This window comes from Candoia aspera, chromosome 1 (genome assembly GCF_035149785.1).
Source record: "Candoia aspera isolate rCanAsp1 chromosome 1, rCanAsp1.hap2, whole genome shotgun sequence".
Classification (NCBI taxonomy): Eukaryota; Metazoa; Chordata; class Lepidosauria; order Squamata; family Boidae; genus Candoia; species Candoia aspera.
The window spans coordinates 209555788-209577388 of NC_086153.1; the positions used below are offsets into that span (position 1 = coordinate 209555788).

At 36.8% G+C, this 21601-nt stretch overlaps 1 protein-coding gene across 1 annotated transcript in view; it reads left to right on the top strand.

Moving 5' to 3' along the window:
• The window catches only part of LRP1B (LDL receptor related protein 1B), a 707094-nt gene that overhangs the window by 550915 nt on the left and 134578 nt on the right, over positions 1–21601 (top strand). The window contains exons 43-54 of the mRNA XM_063307533.1: positions 1223–1412; positions 2478–2682; positions 3746–3938; positions 5307–5432; positions 15588–15716; positions 15881–16000; positions 16648–16761; positions 17083–17232; positions 17363–17485; positions 18548–18667; positions 19375–19503; positions 21280–21402. Coding sequence (XP_063163603.1) covers positions 1223–1412; positions 2478–2682; positions 3746–3938; positions 5307–5432; positions 15588–15716; positions 15881–16000; positions 16648–16761; positions 17083–17232; positions 17363–17485; positions 18548–18667; positions 19375–19503; positions 21280–21402 — 1722 coding nt within the window. The remainder of the gene's footprint in view (positions 1–1222; positions 1413–2477; positions 2683–3745; positions 3939–5306; positions 5433–15587; positions 15717–15880; positions 16001–16647; positions 16762–17082; positions 17233–17362; positions 17486–18547; positions 18668–19374; positions 19504–21279; positions 21403–21601) is intronic.

Consider the following 21601-nt stretch of genomic DNA (forward strand, 5'->3'; position numbering starts at 1 on the left):
AAAGATGATGTGTCAAATGCCAACTTCAAGGATGAGAAAAAAAAATAAGATTTTAGACTCCAACATTCTTGGTGAAACTTTAAAAAAAAGAAATACTAAAAATCAATCAGCTGTAAAAGGGTCCATGCAATGACTTAAGCTTTTCAGCTATTTTGTGTTATTCACCATACGCATAGAAAAGTTTCCCTACATGATTTCCCCAGCTATTGATTTTTGTTTTTGCTGTTTTGTTCTCCAGCTGAAATCAGCTGAAGAATATCATGACAGTATTTATAGGGTGTGTCTTATTGGTGCAATGTAATCCATCTTCATTAAGTTCAATAAAAGTGATAGATGACATTTGGCAATGAAATGATGTGATCACTCTACCACCACTTCTGTAAATCAGAAGCTGTTGCTTTCTGTTGGGCAGACAGTTAATCAGTTACATGCTATATTACTGATTAAATTCAGATTGTCAGCAACAGAAAATAATGTGTTTGTATATTAATGTATTGCATTAGTGCATATTTCATTTAAATATGCTATTCACTTGAAAATCCTATTGCTTCATGAACAAGATCTAATGCTTATAAATAGTGCTCTGTGCATTGAGTGCCTGCCCTCACTGTTTTGCTTTTGCTTGTGACCTAAAAGAGTGCTTGTGTACATGCAGGTATCACTAATTTATGGCATTTACAAGACGTGCTAATTTCTAAGCTTGTGGTAATTCTTTTCCCATACTTCTCTTGTATCCATAGCCAGCATTTGGTATGCATATTCTGCAAGAGAACATTCTCCTCCTTCTTTCCCCCACAGTCCTTTGTATAAGATTACAATTCCATCATCACTGTTAAGAAAAGCAATCAGAATAGGTCCACAAATCCCAGGTGGAAAAATGCTTAACCTACACAATTGATTTTTCAGAGACTATAGAACTTGATGGCATCACTTGCCTGCCTCTTTCTGTTTCACGCACCAAGGAATAAAATATTGCCAATCTGAGACCTAAATTTGTAATAAATTTTCCATATATTAATTGGTATAAATCACAGTTCTTTTAAGATGTAGTGCATGCATTTAGAAATTATGCAATAAAAGTGATATAATTGGGTGATGTTATCCTACAATTGTTGTCTTAAATATATAAAAAAGAACATAAATAATAAAAATGTTACATTTTATTGTACCATTCATACATTTTTCTTAATTAAAACATGTATTTAATAATCTGCTGTGACAGATGTTGGATCTGTGGAGGGTCTAGCATATCATAGGAATTGGGATACTTTGTACTGGACCAGCTCTACTACATCTTCTATTACAAGGCACACAATTGATCAGAAACGAAGAGGTGCTTTCAACAGAGAAGCAGTAATAACAATGTCTGAAGATGACCACCCACATGTATTAGCCCTTGATGAATGCCAAAAGTAGGTACCGTGTTCCTATTTCTTATTGGTTATTTACTTTCCTGCTAACAGAATTTTGTTCACAATTATTGCATTGTGAACAAATGACTTCCTTCCTGAGCCACTGTATTCAACAGTGTGGGACAAAAAGGTATACTTTATCACTTGGGATTATAGTCAAGATGTTTTCTTTCATTCTGTTGATGATTAAAATAGTGTTTTTCTATTGTTTTAATTAGTATTTGTTTCATATAAAAATATTCTATGGTGTTCGGTAGGGAATGAGCTAATTCATTAGTGTATGATTCTTAAGCATGATCAGACTTCTCTTTATTTATTTATTTATTTTCTATCCCACCTTTATTATTTTTATAAATAACTCAAGGCGGTGAACATACCTAATACTCCTTCCTCATCCTATTCTCCCCACAACAACAGCCCTGTGAGGTGAGTTGGGCTGAGAAAGAGTGACTGGCCCAAAAGTCACCCAGCCGGCTTTCATGCCTAAGGCGGGACTAGAACTCACAGTCTCCTGGTTTCTAGCCCATTGCCTTAACCACTAGAGCAATTTATTTATTTATTCATTCATTTATCTCATTCTGTAATCATGCTAGGTAGAAATTAAACACATGCCAAAATTTATGTAATTTGCAGACAATCCACTAGGGTTTTTGATTCCCAAAAACTCTCCAAAGAGTGATGACAGCTGCAGAACATACATTTTGCTATAGTGCTTGAATGTTGGACATTAGATAAGAATTATTTTTCCCCCACAAAAAAGAGATGTGGGAGATAGCTCGTAACCTGTTACTGAGCATTTTATGTAAGATAAGAATTGTTTTTTTCTTAAACTTTCCCATATTTCTGTGCTTTCAGAATGTTCCCTTGTATTTCTGTCTATAGCTCACAGAATATAACCAAAACTTTCCTTGGTACCTTTATTGTTTGCTAGTGTCTCTTCATGAAACACTAGATTTATACCTTGTTGATGAATTGTTAGCTGTGATTTATATATACATTATGTACATGTTTGTATGTAAAATGTATTTTTTTAAATGTGGAAATTATGTTTTACTTTTTATACAGTTTAATGTTTTGGACTAATTGGAATGAGCAGCATCCAAGCATCATGAGAGCTACACTGTATGGCAAAAATGCACAGGTTGTAATCAGCACTGACATCTTAACGCCAAATGGACTTGCCATTGATCACAGGGCTGAGAAACTGTATTTTTCTGATGGCAGTTTGGGAAAAATAGAAAGGTGTGAATATGATGGATCACACAGGAGTGTAAGATCATAATACTGACTTTTACCAATGTATTCATATTTCTATAAATAAATAACTTTAATATTTTGCATTCTTATTAAAAACAAAGAGGGAATAGTAGCAATATCTAGATAGTTAATAGAATGGGCAAACATTTGGTGACTGGGAGGTACTTAACTTTTTGCTAGTGAGGCCCATTTCAAATGTGGAAAAGACTAGAATTTTATATTTTAGGTTTGTGGGGTGGTATTTTATGGTTCTTGTTGTTATAATAAATCTGTTTAATGCTTATGCTACAATTTTTCTGTCCTTTGATTGCACTAGTACAAATTGATTTTCTATTAATATATATGTGTAATTTCTGTCTAATAATTACCAGATGACTATGTTTTTTTTAATTTCTATTTTATCACTGCTATTCACATGTGAAAGATAATTTCACTGTGAATTTTAACATACAAATGCAAATGTAGTTTCATCCTTGCATATCTAAAACTTGTATATGTGCCAACATCATTTGTATTGGGTAAGCAGCATACAATAATCAGAGCATTGCTTCCTAAGAGATCCTAGAAAACAGATATTAAAGGTGTTTCACAAAACAGTTTCAATATGCAGAGTAGGAAAATGGCATGAGATAGTTTCCTATTCAAGTGTAGATCACATACCCTCAAGATGGAGGATTCCTTTTAGTAACCAGCAAACGGGGCTAAAATTTCAAATGTTCTTTTTAATTCAGTCCCAGTTAGAGTTATCCCTTATTTTAAAAAAGTTTACGCAAAACAGATACATTTTCTACTTCACAGATGAAGTATTTCCACGTTCAGTCCAGATAACAATACCTGAAGAGATACTAATGAAAAAACAGTTGTGTTCTGAACCATTACCTAGCATTTCTTTTTATCTGATCTCATTATTTTGATTATGAGTTCATTTCATATATCCTAGTGACATTCAATTAATTCAGTGTAGAATCAAATACACTATTTCACTATGGAGGCTTCCCAATTAATTAGAAATAAAACAGAAATATTGAGGAATAAATAATTTCGCATTCAATTAACCCCTGTCTTTTTCTAATCAGGTGATTGTCAGATCTGGACCTGGCACTTTTCTCAGTCTAGCTGTTTATGATGCTTGGATCTTCTGGACGGACTGGGTGAGAAGAGCTATTCTGCGATCCAATAAATATACAGGTGGAGATACAAAAATTCTTAGATCTGATATCCCACATCAACCAATGGGCATCATAGCTATTGCTAATGACACTAACAGCTGTAAGTTACAAAGTACAACATCAGTATTTCTTTATGGGTAGATTTTTTTTAAAAAAAATCTTACAATAAAATTATTATTTTTGCAGTTCACCATACTGTTCTTATTTAAATATATAATAACTTTTATTAGGGAGGAAAGACAAATATCAAAGAAGTAACAACCTTAGTTTGAAGCAGTTTTCAAATCCTAATAATATATTTCTGGATGAGAAAGCATGTTCTCTTGAAAAAGTATTCATATTTGTCCCTTGCTTGAAATGTGAAATCTGTGTGAATGTTTTGTGAAAGATATTTGTAATATCCATCCATTGCCTGATGGGGCTATAGTTCAATTTCACTTTATTAGTGAAAAGACCCCTCACCTATCTATCTCCTAAGGTAGCAAGATAGCAAGATTATTTGTACACCCTGTATTCAACATGTTATAATGCTGTAGTAATGAGAACAAGTGTTTAATTAAAAATTGTCACCTGGTTCAAGCTACCTGATTTCCGTACTGTTTCTATAATTAACACTGAGTTATCAGATCATCCAAGAATTTTTTTTTCATATTTTCCACTAGGTATACTTTCATTATTTCCAACCATGCTCCAAATTAATCAATCGTTTCACTTAATGAACTGACATTTCATCTCATATTAAAATCTCCCCCCAATTAGCAAATTTCCTTGTTGAATATAAAAAACCTGCTACCATGCAAATCACATAAATTCATCACCAACTCTCTCATCCCTGTGTCAAATTTGGAACTTAACCGGGTGAGGTTATCTGAAAGCATGGGGCGAAGTATAATTAGTATGGTAACAATAACCAGCTCTACATTTCTGCACAGGACTGACCAAAGTTTCTGTGGAAGTTTTGTCTCAGTATCTGGAAGCTGTGGGAGTGTGGATAAGGAAGAACAAGCTTCAGTTCAAACCTGGCAAGACTGAGTGGCTATGGGGTTTAGGGCTTCCTGGATCCAGTGTTTTTCCATCTTGGTTCTGGATGTAGTTGCACTACCACAAAAAAAAAACCAGTGTGAAATCTGGGGGTCCTCCTGGACTCATGGCTCCTGTTCAAAGAATAGGTGGCAGCCATGACCAGGAGAGCTTTTGCACAACTTCGTTTTGAGTGCCAGTTGTACCCCTTCCTGGATCAGGAGGCACTGTTCATGGTCACTCACTTATGAGTGGATGAGTGCAATGTGCTGTAAATATGGCTACCCTTGAAGACCATCTAGAATCTGAAACTAGTCCAGAATGCAGTGGTAATGTAATGTGTTATACTGGCCTAGCTATGTTAAGAGATCATAAATACTGAATCAAGCTGTTCCAATGTAAATTGATTGCTTGCTTTTACTTATACAGTCTTCTTTTTTTTTCCCAGGTGAATTATCCCCTTGTGCCCAAATGAATGGAGGCTGTCATGATTTGTGTCTCCTGACTCCTGATGGGCATGTTAATTGTTCATGTAGGGGTGACCGCATACTTACAGATGATAGCAGATGTGTGTGTAAGTACAACTTTAACTATCCCTTCCTCCCTCCCTCCCTTCCTCTTCCTCTTCCTCTTCTTCTTCCTCTTCCTCTCTCTCTCTTTCTTTTTCTCTTAGCATTAAAGATGGCTAAAAAAATCCAACCTAACCAAATTTTCACAAATTTCTTCATAAGCAGGATAGAAATAATTAAAGAGATTTTTTAAAAAGATTGTAGGGGGAAACAACTCTGGTAGATTCACCTATGTAGGCATAGATTTTTCAGTTGGTGTTCATAAGTTTTCAAAATTCAGATTTATTCATAAACAGAATTAAAACACAAGACTGAAGCACAGGGTTTTTTTTCTACATTTCATTTCTTATCAGCTTACTTGGGGAGGGAAAGATTGATACAAACATGTACTCATTCTTGCATATGTTTCTCTTAATGTACACCTTTTTGTATACAACTTCCTTACAAATTTTCAGTGAAAATTAAACAATGATCGCATTCCAGTTTGCATGATACTACCTATCTGTTTCATTTACTAACCCAATGAAAAGTATGGAAATCCTGAATAAGGATTGTTGCCACAACAGTTGTGTTGGTGAATGAAACTGAATTTTTATTCAGTTAAGGCAGAGGTAATATAAATAGTGAACATTGCAAAAAAAATGAGAAGCATGGTGCTGTATCAGACCAATGCCGTATCACATTCATCATTCTGTTCTCATATTGTTTTTATTTTTATTTAAATTTATTAGTCACCCAACTCCAATAGACTCTACAAAACTACAAAAACATAAAAACGACTAAAAACATTAAATCAGATGGATAACCCAGACTAAAATGATCTAATAAACAACAAAATCAATAAAACAAAACAAAACAGGGACCATTAAACAAATAATAAACAATATCCCCAGGCCTGGGACAAAGCCAGTTTTTTAAAGCTTTCTGGGACCCTAGGAGAGAGGGTGCCATCCTTATCTCTGGGGTCATGCTTTTCCAGAGGGTGGAAGGCACACTTCCTTGGTCCCACAAGATGGCAACATTTAATGGAGGGGACCTGGAGTGCACTCTCTTTGCTGGAATGTACTGGATAGGCAGAAATGATTGGTCCCTCAGATATCCAGGCCCTAGGCCATACTGGGCTTTATAGGTAATAACCAGCACCTTGGATTGCCCTTGGATGCTGACTGGCAGCTAATGCAGCTTGTGTAGCAGTGGTGATACAGTACTGCTCGTGCCACTGCATTTTGAATCAGCTGTAGCTTCCAGGTGGTCTTCAACGGCAGCCCCATGTACAGAGCATTGCAATAATCCAATTGTGAGATGACCAGGGCATGAGTAACTGTCTGAAGGGCCTCCCGATCGAGGAAAGGGTGCAGCTGGTGCACAAGATGAAACTATGCAAAGACCCTTCTTGCCACAGCTGCTATTGCTCCTTGAGCAGTAGCTGCAAGTCCAAAAGGACCCCCCGAGTTGTGCACTAGTCTTGAATGGAGAAGTGCAGTCCCATCTAAGACCAACAATGGTTACATCCCTGACCCTGGGGGTCCAAACAGCCACAGCCATTGGATCTTGTTAGGATTGAGCTGAAATCTGTTCTGCCCCATCCAGACCCAAACAGCCTCCAGATACTGAGTGAACACAACAGCTTTACCTGTGCCACTCAGGGTTGAGATTTGGAGCTGGATATCATCAGCATACTGATGATACTGCACCCCAAACCAGTGGATGACCTTACCTAGTGGTTTCATGTAGATTTTGAACAGGAGAGGGGAGAGCATCGAGCCCTGCAGCACCCCACATGAGGGGTGGTAGATGCAATCTCTCCCACCCCCATCAACAATGACTGAAACTGACTGCTGAAGAAGGAGGTGAACCACTGGAGGCCAGTGCCTGCCACTCCTAACCCACATAGCCAATCCAGAAGGATACTGCAGTTGTCAGTATCGAAAGCCGCTGAGATCAAGGAGCACCATGATGGATGCACACCCCCATCCCAGATGCACCAAAGGTCATTAACAAGCACTACCAGCACTATCTCTGAATTGTACCCTGACCTGAAGCCTGACTGAAACAGGTCTAGATAATATTGTTCAACCAAATTCCTAGGAAAATGCTATAAGCAGCATGGAAATACCTTGCTTATGGATATCCTTATGCATGACAGCACTATCCTGCTCATGATTCTCAGCAGTGTCTGCTGAGAAGCATACTGCCACTTACAGTGGAAGTAATCCTTCATTAATTTGCCTCATGCCCTTAAAACCCATCCAGGTTAGTAACCCTCAGGCAGTACAATTCCCCCAATTTAACTGTTCACTGAGTGAAAAAAAGGCTTCTTTATCCTGGATCTCTCAACATTCATCACTGAGGATCCCTACTTTTATTCTTACAATAGAATATAATACTTTCCTCAGACACTTTCTGTACTTCTTGTATCATTTTGCAAACTGTGTATAGAGAAAGTAGATCCCAGATGCCTGTCCATCATTCCCATGACCATTCTCTTCAGAAATATGATTGGAGAAAGACCTAGGTTAGGAAACATCCTAGGAATAAGATGCACACTATGAACATTTGGAAATGGTTTTTTGGGGTAGCATCTTCTTGTATAGGAATCACAGATTTTTTAGTTCAATCAGTATTTTTCTTTCCACCTGGTATACCACCATTGTGGGGAATATGTAGAGAAATCCAACCAGCATTCTTCATATGTTAAAAAAAAGTACACTGGAGTGTTGTAAATGCATAGGACCACAGATTGATCTCTGCTCATATGTTCAAATGCCTCCCACAGTCTAGGTGTTTGCTGCATTTGACAATGATCTTGTGTACATATTTAAAAGGGAGAATCATGGACCAGTTTGAATCCCACTAGCACAAAGGAAATATTAATGTGTATTTTAAACCCATTTCCATCCATTTGATCATGCAGGATGGGACTAAACTGTATGGTTACATTATTTCTTTTCATATGTTGTTTGTGCAATAAGATGCAACTAAACACTTCTGTTGAAAATATCAGTCTGCACTCTCAGATAGTTGCCATGTTTGCGAGACAGAGAGAGACAGATTTGATATGACTTTACATTTAACATTTGTTAATGGTTTTTGTTTTCCATTTGTTTTACCTCCCCCCCCCCAATTAAATTCCAGCAATTTCCTGTTCCCATCTTCTGGTAAATTATTTTATGTAATTTTGCATATTTCCTTTGTATACTTTATAGCAATAAGATGTTTTAAGGAGCATATCAATACATTGGGAATTAAATGCTACAAACTTTGCTATTTGAATTGATCTAAAGCAGATTTTCATCAATAAATTAATTTACAGTGACTATACTATACATTTGCAGCTTTTGTGGCAAAGCTGCCCCTCTTTGGCAATACTAATTAAAAGTAAGTGGGACACACAGATGATTTACACTAAGAATCATGTTAATTAAGGCTGTGGACATTGTTGTAGTGCAGCACAGTCTTAAAACAGCTGTGAAAATTATACCCTTAGAGATCAATTGATCTTGTATGGACAGACACCTGATTTCCAAGTTCCAAGTGAATCTAATTAAAATATCAGTATCTCACAATAACAGTTTATTTAAATGCAGTCTTAAAACTGTCACAAGTAGACCCATAACACATTGCAGAGAGTCCTGTACACAGCTGATTTGCTGCAAGTTCAAAATTGTAATTAACTTGGCAACATGTTTGTTGTTTATTCATTTAGTCGCTTCTGACTCTTCGTGACTTCATGGACCAGCCCACGCCAGAGCTTCCTGTCGGTCATCAACACCCCCAGCTCCCCCAGGGACGAGTCCATCACCTCTAGAATATCATCCATCCACCTTGCCCTTGGTCGGCCCCTCTTCCTTTTGCCCTCCACTCTCCCTGGCATCAGCATCTTCTCCAGGGTGTCCTGTCTTCTCATTATGTGGCCAAAGTATTTCAGTTTTGCCTTTAATATCATTCCCTCAAGTGAGCAGTCTGGCTTTATTACCTGGAGGATGGACTGGTTTGATCTTCTTGCAGTCCAAGGCACTCTCAGAATTTTCCTCCAACACCACAGTTCAAAAGCATCGATCTTCCTTCGCTCAGCCTTCCTTATGGTCCAGCTCTCGCAGCCATATGTTACTACAGGGAACACCATTGCTTTAACTATGCGGACCTTTGTTGTCAGTGTGATGTCTCTGCTCTTAACTATTTTATCGAGATTTGTCATTGCTCTTCTCCCAAGGATTAAGCGTCTTCTGATTTCCTGACTGCAGTCAGCATCTGCAGTAATCTTTGCACCTAGGAATACAAAGTCTTTCACTGCTTCTACATTTTCTCCCTCTATTTGCCAGTTATCAATCAAGCTGGTTGCCATAATCTTGGTTTTTTTTAGCTTTAGCTGCAAGCCAGCTTTTGCACTTTCTTCTTTCACCTTCATCATAAGGCTCCTCAGTTCCTCTTCACTTTCAGCCATCAAAGTGGTATCATCTGCATATCTGAGATTGTTAATGTTTCTTCCAGCGATTTTAACTCCAGCCTTGGATTCCTCAAGCCCAGCATGTCGCATGATGTGTTCTGTGTACAAGTTGAATAGGTAGGGTGAGAGTATACAGCCCTGCCGTACTCCTTTCCCAGTCTTAAACCAGTCCGTTGTTCCATGGTCTGTTCTTACTGTTGCTACTTGGTTGTTATACAGATTCTTCAGGAGGCATACAACATGACTTGGTATCCCCATACCACTAAGAACTTGCCACAATTTGTTATGGTCCACAAAGTCAAAGGCTTTAGAATAGTCAATAAAACAGAAATAGATGTTTTTCTGAAACTCCCTGGCTTTTTCCATGATCCATCGGATATTGGCAATTTGGTCCCTAGTTCCTCTGCCTTTTCTAAACCCAGCTTGTACATCTGGCAATTCTCGCTCCATGAATTGCTGAAGTCTCCCTTGCAGGATCTTGAGCATTACCTTACTGGCATGTGAAATGAGCGCCACTGTTCGATAGTTTGAAGATTCTTTAGTGTTTCCCTTTTTTGGTATGGGGATATAAGTTGATTTTTTTCCAGTCTGATGGCCATTCTTGTGTTTTCCAAATTTCCTGGCATATAGCATGCATTACCTTGACAGCATCATCTTGCAAGATTTTGAACAGTTCAGCTGGGATGCCGTCATCTCCTGCTGCCTTGTTATTAGCAATGCTTCTTAAGGCCCATTCAACCTCACTCTTCAGGATGTCTGGCTCTAGCTCACTGACTACACCGTCAAAGCTATCCCCAATATTGCTATCCTTCCTATACAGGTCTTCCGTATATTCTTGCCACCTTTTCTTGATCTCTTCTTCTTCTGTTAGGTCTTTGCCATCTTTGTTTTTGATCATACCCATTTTGGCCTGGAATTTACCTCCGATGTTTCTAATTTTCTGGAAGAAGTCTCTTGTCCTTCCTATTCTATTGTCTTCTTCCACTTCCACTCATTGCTTGTTTAAAAATAATTCCTTATCTCTTCTGGCTAGCCTATCACTGTTGCCTTTTGCTTTCCTTCTTTCTTGGGCTACTTCTAATGTCTCAGCAGACAGCCATTTTGCCTTCTTGGTTTTCTCTTTCTTTGGGATGTATTTTGTTGCCGCCTCCTGAACAATGTTGCGAACTTCTGTCCATAGTTCTTCCGGGACTCTATCTACTAAGTCCAGTCCCTTAAATCTATTCTTCACCTCCACTGCATATTCCTTAGGAATATTAGTGAGCTCATATCTAGCTGATCTGTGGGTCTTCCCAAATCTCTTTAGTCTGATCCTAAATTGTGCAATAAGAAGTTCGTGATCTGAACTACAGTCAGCTCCAGGTCTTGTTTTTACCGACTATATAGATGTCCACCACCTTTGGCTGCAAAGGATGTAGTCAATCTGATTTCGGTGTTGTCCATCTGGTGAAGTCCATGTATAAAGCCGTCTCTTAGGTTGTTGGAAGAGAGTGTTTGTTATGCAGAGTGAGTTGTCTTGGCAAAATTCTATCAGGCTATGTCCTGCTTCGTTTTGTTCTCCCAGGCCATACTTACCTGTAATTCCAGGTGTCATTTGACTGCCCACCTTAGCATTCCAGTCTCCTGTGATGAAAATAACATCTCTTTTAGGCGTGTTGTCCAGTAGATGCTGCAGTTCCTCATAGAACCGCTCTACTTCAGCTTCTTCAGCATCTGTGGTTGGGGCGTATATTTGGATCACTGTGATGTTAGATGGCTTGCCCTGAATTTGAATTGAGATCATTCTATCGTTTTTTGGATTGTATCCAAGCACTGCTTTAGCCACTTTACTATTAATTATGAAGGCTACTCCATTTCTTCTGTGGTCCTCTTGTCCACAGTAGTAGATCTGGTGTTCATTTGATGTGAAGTGGCCCATTCCAGTCCATTTCAGTTCACTGACGCCCAGAATGTCTATCTTTAATCTTGACATCTCACCAATAACCACATCCAATTTGCCCTGGCTCATAGATCTTACATTCCAGGTTCCAACGGTGTGTTGATCCTTAGAACATCGGATTCGCCGTTCACCACCAGCACCGTCGTCTGCTAGCCATCCTTTCGGCTTTGAGCTAGCTGCGTCATCACATCTGGGGCTAGTTGAACTCCTCCTCTGTTCCTCCCCAGTAGCATTTTGACCATCTTCTGACCTGGGGGTCTCATCTTCCGATGGTATACCGACATATCTCTTGTTGTACTGATCCATTTAGTTTTCATGGCAAGAATACTGGGGTGGGTTGCCATTACCTTCCCCAGGGATTGCATTTAGTCTGACCTCTCTGTCATGACCTTCCCATCTTGGGTGGCCCTTCATGGTTTAGCTCATGGCATCATTGAGGTGCTCAAGCTCCAGCACCATGACAAGGTGGTCCTGTATACAGCTGATTTGCTGCAAGTTCAAAATTGTAATTAACTTGGCAACATAGCCAGGCATTAATATTTCTCAAAGGTATTCAACTGCTTAATTGTCACAACTTTCATACAGGCTGGCTGTTAGAAAACAAATGTACTGTACATTCCTGGATTATATAACTTTTCAAATCATGCACACGTGTACAATTTGAAGTGATTTTCCATGTGAACAAAGGAATTAGAAAGCAAAATTTACTATTCTGATTCACCAGGTTGCCATTCATTTAGTTTCCAGTTCTGATTTAACTGTACAATTTTCAGTTCAGCTCTTGAAGACTGACAAACTCATGAACATGCCTTGATTCCAATTCCATATATAGGTGTATGTGATGTGTACATTAGTATGGGCAGAGCCCATGAAATTTTTTGCACAATGAGCATGGTTGCCCTGCATTCTCATTCCCACAGAATGAATGCATCTTTACACAGGTGTAGTCCACACAGACTTATGTACTGAACTGATGAAGTGGAAAACAGCTACTTGAAAAATTAGGAGAAATATCTTAAACAATCATTTAAGTCCAAAGTTATTAAGTAAAATCCAACTTTGCATACCTCAAAGTCCATTAATGGAATGGGGCTTTCCCCTACAACCCCTGCATGTCCTTTGAATCTGCTCTGAATCTCTAGAGAGGGTCTGAAGCAGATTGTGAGGCTGTAAAGGGTGAGAGACTGTTACCCACTGTATAAAATGTAATTGCTTCTGCTAATAGAAAAACTGCTAACAGAATCATACCAATGCATTCCACCCACAGATGGAATATACACTTGTGCAGCATTCTACATGAAGATAATGGAGGCAGGAATGTAACATTTGCAAAATAAACATGTGAGAAGAAGCTGTGGAAATAACTATGCTGGGAAATTCAAGTGCTAGTGACTTTAGCCAGATGTTGCTAATTTGAGGGAGGGAAAGAAGCTAACTATAGAGTGTCAGAAGCCCTTATCTTGTTCCAGAGCAAGGGAAACACAAAGGAGTTCACTTTTTGATTGATTATGGTTACTTGGAGAAACACTGGTGGCAGAAATTACCTGTGGGTTCCTGGCTTATTGTTATAAATTCAAAAATGAGACAAAAAAGAAGAAGTTCAAAAATTTTAAGGCTTCCTAAATATTATGCCATCAAAAAAGTGGAAGTTAAATGATAAATTGTTTTGCATCCAGAAGTAATAGCAAGTATGAAAGAATAGAATGAAGTGTAGCCAATATTTGGAGAATAATGTTCTTGATTTGAAAATAGGATTTAAATAAATTGTTGACATTGACTCATAATTGGTCATACAGTCCTCTTTGCTTGACCACCAACATTCAACTCAGAACTAGAGCCAGAAATTCACTAGGCACAAACCACTGTAAGAAATAAAGCAAGTAGAAAGTTTTGGACAAGAAAAAATTTACAATTATCAAATACTTCCTGCCTGGTGTTTCAAGATTGTCTAGAGAACTAAGGCAATTAAAGAATTCAAGAGACATGAAGAGCAAGATTTTGATCCTGAAAAAGTGGGCCTGGCATCAGAAAAGAGTGTGAGGTCATGCTAGAAAGCATTATGAAGCCTTGGAAGTGAAGAAAATCTTGGATTGAATTTCAAGCTAAGCTGACACCCATAAATTTTATGTGTGCCTAAGCAAAGATGAAGAACATTGCTTATGCTCAAATATAGTTATAAGTTTTGGAATAAAATCAATCTGAATTGCAATAAAATCAATTCAACTGATTCTTAATAAAGGAATCAGTGGATTGTTTCTCGGAAATGGAAGACGTTTCAAAGAGGTGGCTGGCTACTAGACTGAATTAAACCTAATTGAATGATCAGAGAAGAGGTCATACTATTGAAGTAGTGTAGATACTGTTATGTGCAACAAAAGTTACTGTATAACTAGCTGATCTGTCTTGGGTTGGCAACATTTTAGAATTTGGCCATTGACTTAGCTGTCTAGGCAATGATTTGGGAAACAGGTATACATTTCTACATATCTGCAATTCTCTGGGAGCAATTCCCTGTATTTGTTCAATAGAGAATATAGCACAATTAGATTCTGCTCCCTCTATAACCAGCTTGGGTTCTTTTCTCTATTTTGACAACCACAAGCTTCTGATTCTACTGGATTTTCTTGAACAAACTGATCCTTTGTTAGGGGATTCCAGTAGAAACATAAATGACATGTGTATGAAAAAACCCAGAGTTTTAATTCCTAATAATAGCATGCCTTGATTCCATGGCAACCATACAAGTGGTCAGATAATTTAGATGCAGCTTAGATGGGACCTGTTCATGGGTTCCTGATTGAGGAAAAAATCAAAATCATTTCACTACTGCATAAAACTAATATAAAGTATAGGTAGAGCTCAATGCAAAAGGTGTTTGATCTATGGCATGCCTTTACTCCCGCAAATCACAGTGTCCTCTTGTCTCCAGTTGTGCTGTTATGAGAAAGCAGGACTTACTTAAATACAGAGTTGAATATCCAAGACACTGAGTAGGCCTCAGACTAACTTCAAGTACACATTTATCATATGACCAAGAAATTGTGCATTTAGAAAAAAATTACCTATCATTTAGCTCAGCTAAGGAACTGAAAACACATGCAGACGATTAGCTAAAATGCATGAAGTTACACATTTCAGGTCAAATAGGCAAATATCTTTGCATACTTACTTTTGAATGTAATAATAATCCCTTTTTACTTCTCAAAATAATTCATGAAAGCATTTTAACTTTTTTTTAAATCCTTCCCACATTCCACCTGCTGTATCTTTTCCATAGAACTTTATATACACTTATATATCTGCACACATAACATTCCCAAATGAATGGTTCTACATAGGACTGTGAAATGATTCAAACATGTAGCTACAATGTCAAAATAAGCTTTCATAGCAGCACAAGTTCTGCTTCCCTATTTTTGGGTCCCATTGTGACAGTTTCAATGTGAAATGCACACTGCACTAAAGGTAGATGGAAAGATCACGGAAAATTTAACAATTTCTTTGTGAAAAAAAATGACACCATCTGGATTTCCTGCCTCTCCTCAGTTTCTTGCACAAGAATACCTCCCCCTTTTCATCTATATCTCCTAATCCAGAAGGCTATATTTTTGAGACTGCAATACTGTTATAGGTAGAGGTAGGGCAGGAAAGCCAGACTTCCACTCATCCCTTCTATGGTTCCCAGGATACATTTTATTTTAATCATTTTGTTTTCTAAATCCCATTGGCTTTTATGCCATTAACTTTGAAGTGAATACTTTTTCTTCTTTTCAGCTAAAAACTTGTCATGCAACTTCTACTCTGAATTTGAGTGTGGAAATGGTGACTGCATTGATTACCAACTTTCCTGTGATGGCATAGCCCATTGTAAGGACAAGTCTGATGAGAAATTATTGTACTGTGGTAAGTCAGTCACCTACATGTCAATTTCTTCCATTTGATTCTCTTGCCATACCTTGGTTTATGTAATACATTTAGCTACTGATTCATCTCTGCATGCCAACACTTTTCAACCATAATAATGCTATGTAAATGACAAAGGCTATTTCTCTGTTTTAATTTATAAGAAAACAGAAACTGTCGGAGAGGATTTAAGCCCTGCTTAAATCAGCGCTGTATATCTACTAATCAAATTTGTGATGGCAAAAATGATTGTGGTGACAATTCTGATGAAAGAGGTTGTGAAGGTACATTTTTTCTTTCTTTTAAAGAATAATGTTTTTAATATTGATACATATTTAAAATTATCTATAATTAAAATGTTAATTTGGATGGGGTGTTTGATGAAAGCAAGGACTATAATTCATTATTTGCTCAAGGCAGTTATTGTACATGAAAAATCTGGGCAAATAAAACATTTTTTTTTAAAAAAAAGAATTAGCCTCACATTTATGGGATGAAATAACATGGGATCAATAATTATCACCCTAGTGCTGGTCAATAACCTGGCAAGGATAATCTTACTGTTATTTATTTATTTTCTATCCCACTTTTATTATTTTTTTTATAAATAACTCAAGGCAGCAAACATACCTAGTACTCCTTCCTCCTCCTATTTTCCCCACAACAGCAACCCTGTGAGGTGAGTTGGGCTGAGAGAGAGTGACTGGCCCAAGGTCACCCAGCCAGATTTCATGCCTAAGGCAGGACTAGGATTTCTAGCCTGGTGCCTTAACCACTAGACCAAACTGGCTCTTATATAAAATTCTTGAGATTGGTAATAATCTGTTGTCTAGAAACAACATCAAATATGTATGCCCTGGTCAGTGCAAAGTTTCTTTTTCTTCTTCTTTCACTTCTCCCCTGCCCCTAAAAACAATGTTTTCCTTTGTAGTTTCAGGATGTTCTTCTATGGAATTCCGCTGTTTAGATGGAACTTGCATTCCGAAATCAGCTCAATGCAATCAGATTGTTGACTGCTTGGATGCTTTGGATGAAAAAAACTGCAGTAAGGAACTCTTATTTTTTATTTTTATGTATTTTACTTGTGTAATTCATTACTATTTCTTCTCACATCAGACTAATATATACTTCATATATAATTAATTTGTGCTGTATACAATGCAGCAGAGTTTACACAGAGCAATAAGCTCAATGGAACTTGAGTACATTGAATGTGATAGGAATATATCTTCTGTTTGGTCAATGACAGGCAATATAATGATTATGGGAAATAAATTGAACAATATCTATAAGATAAACTCTAGCAGTGAGATCCAACTTTAAAAGAATATATTGTAATATATGATTATTGATTTTATGTTCTCAGATAATACAGACTGTAATAATTTCTATAAACTTGGAGTGAAATCTTCAGAATTTATTAGCTGTAACTTTACTTCACTTTGTATACTACCAGAATGGCTGTGTGATGGATCTAATGACTGTGGAGATTATTCAGATGAATTAAAATGCCCAGGTAATTGGGGAAAAATATTTTTCTTCTTAATAATAAACACTATTGATTACTGCTATTTTGTTTATTGTACAATGTATATTCAAGATACCATGATAACTAGAAATACATTGCTTCTTTTATTTTACTGAAGTTCGAAATAAGCATACATGTGAAGAAAATTATTTTGGCTGTCCTAGTGGTAGATGTATTCTGATTTCCTGGGTATGTGACGGTCAGAAAGATTGTGAAGATGGAAGTGATGAATTACTCTGTGGTGAGTATTTTATCATTAACCCATGAACATTCCTTCCAAAAGAGCTGTTGATAATGAGTTTTGAGAGCACATTACAGGGCAATTAATTTTTAAAATCAAAATCTAAATGAATATCGTGACATCCACACAAATTTATATGTTAATAATGTTTAACATTATTTACATATTTTAATATTAATAATGTTAATAATAAATATGTTTTTGCTTTATTAACAAATAATGCTTTATTTCTTAATAAAGCAAAAATAATGTTGGAGCCAGATCTGAACATATTTGAATTCTTATGGCATTGGGAGGAAAATCAGTTCAACAGTGTCCATGGGGTTGGAGGCAAGGGGGTTCCAACTGATACAAGCAGCACTGTGGCACCAGAATGTATTCTCTGCCTTTTTACTATGTGTGTTATGATGGTGCCCACCCAAAAGGATGCTTGTTTCATCATTCTGATTGATGCAGACCGCTCTGCCTTCAGAACAATGTGGGAGGTGGCTCTGGGAGCTGCAAGGGAAGGGGGAACTTAAAAATCCTACCTACCCTCCAGAGAATTATCTGGGTAGTTTATGGATTAAAACTTTTATTTAAATTATATTACAATAAATATAAATATACATTTTGTTCATAGAATCTGTTCAAAGCAAGAGGCAGAAAAATCAAAAGCCACAAAACTAAGACAGTATTAAAAGCTGTGGGGAAATAAATGGCTTTAGCAGATTTCAGCAAGATCTTTTTTTTTTTTTTTAATGGAAACTGGATCCCATAAAACATGACTTGATGCTAACATAATCCCCTATATCACATGCAGAATTTCAGTTTTCTGTTTATAGGTATGGTTTCATTATGGTATAAACAATTATAAAACTGCTTAAACAGTCATAAACTTAAAAAAAAATCAGATTAAGTTGCATGGAAAAATGGGCCAAACTCCCCTGGAATCTGATCAATAGCTGAGATAAATTTGTTCAGAAAATTCTGAGACATATTTGGCATTCCAGTTATAAAGAATATAAAATATATTTTCATAATGCTGGCATTGGATGCATTATAATTTACATCCCCTTTTAGATTCCTCCTGTTCATGGAATCAGTTTGCTTGTTCTGAACAAAAATGCATCTCTAAACAATGGACTTGTGATGGGGAAGATGATTGTGGAAATGGTTTGGATGAAAGTAAAGCTATTTGTGGTGAGTTCTATAATGATACTAATTTAAAGATATCCTAAGCTATCTAGAAATGTTTTAGCATATTAGGGGAAAACTGTTGAATCTGGCAGTGGCATGGAGCCTGTGAAACGGTTACCCCTTTCAGAAGATGGATGCCAGTTTCCTGAAGATTATGTATTTTAGGGTTTTAATGGTTTTAATATTTTTGTGCTATTGTTTGATTATTTATTTGTATTTGTATGGGTTTTTTAATTGTGTGAGTTGCCCAGAATCACATATGCAAGATGGGCAGCTATACAAATTTAATGAATGAACACAGTAAATAAATAAATTGGAGATACTCTGTTCCAAACCTCAATGTAATTTGAAGTTTCTTCACATATTAGTGATGTGCCATTTGAAAGTCATAGCACATTGATGTCTGCTCGTGATAATATTATATAATCTAGACTTTTCTAATTCCAGTCTTGGACTAAAACTTTTATTATCCCTGATCTTTGAACACACTCAGTGAGATGATGGAAATAATAAGCCAACAATACCTGGAGACCCATATTATATACAGCTGGGCTTCATCTTAGTTGCTGTGCCCAGGTGAAACTGGTTTATTTCTGTAGTGCCCCATGATCATCAGTCATGTTATTTTAAAATAATACTAGAAAATATAGTCTGTGCTTAATAATGTAAGAGGCTTGTTTGTTTTTCATTCTTTTTTGTGTGTTTCACAGGCTCAGTAACTTGTGCTCCAGACATGTTCAGCTGTTTAGATTCATATGCCTGTGTTCCTCTACACTGGCTTTGTGATGGTGAAAGAGACTGTCCTAATGGGAGTGATGAACTTGCTACAGCAGGATGTGGTATAAGCCATTTTGCAAGATATACAAAAAATATTTTCCATTTCAGTATTGACTAATGAGACATCTTAATCTTTGTCCCCCCCCCCCCCTTTGGCAAGGCAAAAATACTGTGGTTTAATAGACCCAAAAAATTGGTCTAGGATTCCTAATACCCTATCTGCTATGAATCCACATGTGAATTTCTAAGCACCCAATGAATAGGGAATCATCTAAAATAATGATCAATAGAGGTGTAAAGGCCTGTGGCTGAAATCTTGCCCCCAATACTGTATTCAGTGAAAGAGAAGATGACTCTGAATTTAAGATGACCTGTTAAAAAGAAAATAGGAAAAAAAAAATATAAACAATGACAAAAATCCTTTCAAGTCCTAGCATCTCTATCCCACCAACTTAGGGTTGCCAACTCCAAGTGAAACCAATCCTAGAAATTTTCTTCCAGAATAAATGAATATACATTTGATATACTTGTGTGTATATGTGTACTATTAGAGCAATAAAAGTCACATTTTATTAAAACTAAACATAATCAAAGTTATCCCGCGTCAACTTGGCCAGCAACTCTTGGTGACTTAAATATTTTTGTTTCAGCATGATATAGAAGTAGTTTACCACTGTCCCCTTCTTGGATATTTTTTCTTTTCAACTTCTCAGTCCAATGCACAGATTTGGACCCCATGTCTTCCCATCAGTTAAATGTGTACTGTACTGAAATACAGTTTGTTAAATGTTTGTGAATGAAGGCATAATGCAAAAAATATGCTGGCCATAATGACTTTAAATTAGTGAGGAAGTGTGATGTCTCACTTTGTGAGATGCCTTTTATTCCCAGAAAGAGAATTTCGATTGCTTGGAGGAGGTTGGCAAATTTCTAAATTATTTTATAGAAATAAGGTGTAATTTTTTTTTCTCTCTGGCAGAAGTGTGGCTTATGCCTTTTAAGTGTAAAATAAGTGTTACTGGTTGTGATAATTGACTGGTGAGGCTTTTTTAAGCATAAAATAAGAGAAAGAAGGTGTCATGAGTAAGGATGGCGAGCAGGGGGCTCTCACCCAGACTGTCAAGCGCATGCGTAGCACTGAGGAACTGTTCAGCCATTCAAAGAGACACAGATCGGGACCGCCTTAACCTTTGGGGTGTATATGGCTGGGTTTTCCCACACTTTCTCAGTTTGTTAGGATTCTTGTTAAGTACTACTAATAAATATTAGAGACCAAGTCCTCGCCTCAGTGTGTTTCCTGGTAATCAGGACAGAAGGAAACATTTGGCCATTTTGCTGTATATAATGATAGAGATAATCCAAACCTCCAAGACATTTTTGCTGAATGTTCTTTTTTTTTTTCCCGTTCCATTGCACTTGAAGTCATTGTCCACCTCTTTCTTAAACAGTTTGTTTAAACTGTCCCACTGTAGAAAGTGGATATATACATGAGCTAATTAGCTTTTGCTTTTTCTCATCCTCCTCTTCTATAATATTATCAAAGACTTCAAAAGTCCTATTGTCATATAGTGAAAATCCACATGGGACATCAGGATGCACATGAAATATTCTATGCAGACAACCTTTAAAGAGTGTGATTAAAATGTTTGCACCAGCTGTGTTAACTTCTAATCATCCTTGTTGTGTTCCTCTAAGGGGAAGCCTGGTGGGAGGAGTTAAAGGATTATAATGTTTGAGATTTTTCTTTGTAAGTTTGAATATTGTCAAATATGGAAAGTATCTCTATGTTGCCTTTTGTTAAAATATCTTCATTCTCCACTTTTTATTATTTTTCTTAGCGCCCAATAATACTTGTGATGAAAATACTTTCACATGCCACAATAAAGTCTGCATTCCTAAACTGTTTGTATGTGACCATGATGATGACTGTGGAGATGGATCAGATGAATCTCTAGAATGTGGCAAGTATCATTGAAATAAAGTTATCCACTTAGACAAGATTTTTTAATTTCTTAATCTTTCTAGATTTTGTAGAAAGGAAGACAATTGTAAAACAATAAAACAAATAATGCATTTAATGTCTTTCTTAAACTATTTTTTATACATTTCTTACTGTTATTCTTAAGCTTTAAAGAAAGTATCCATTTGTTTTGAATGAAG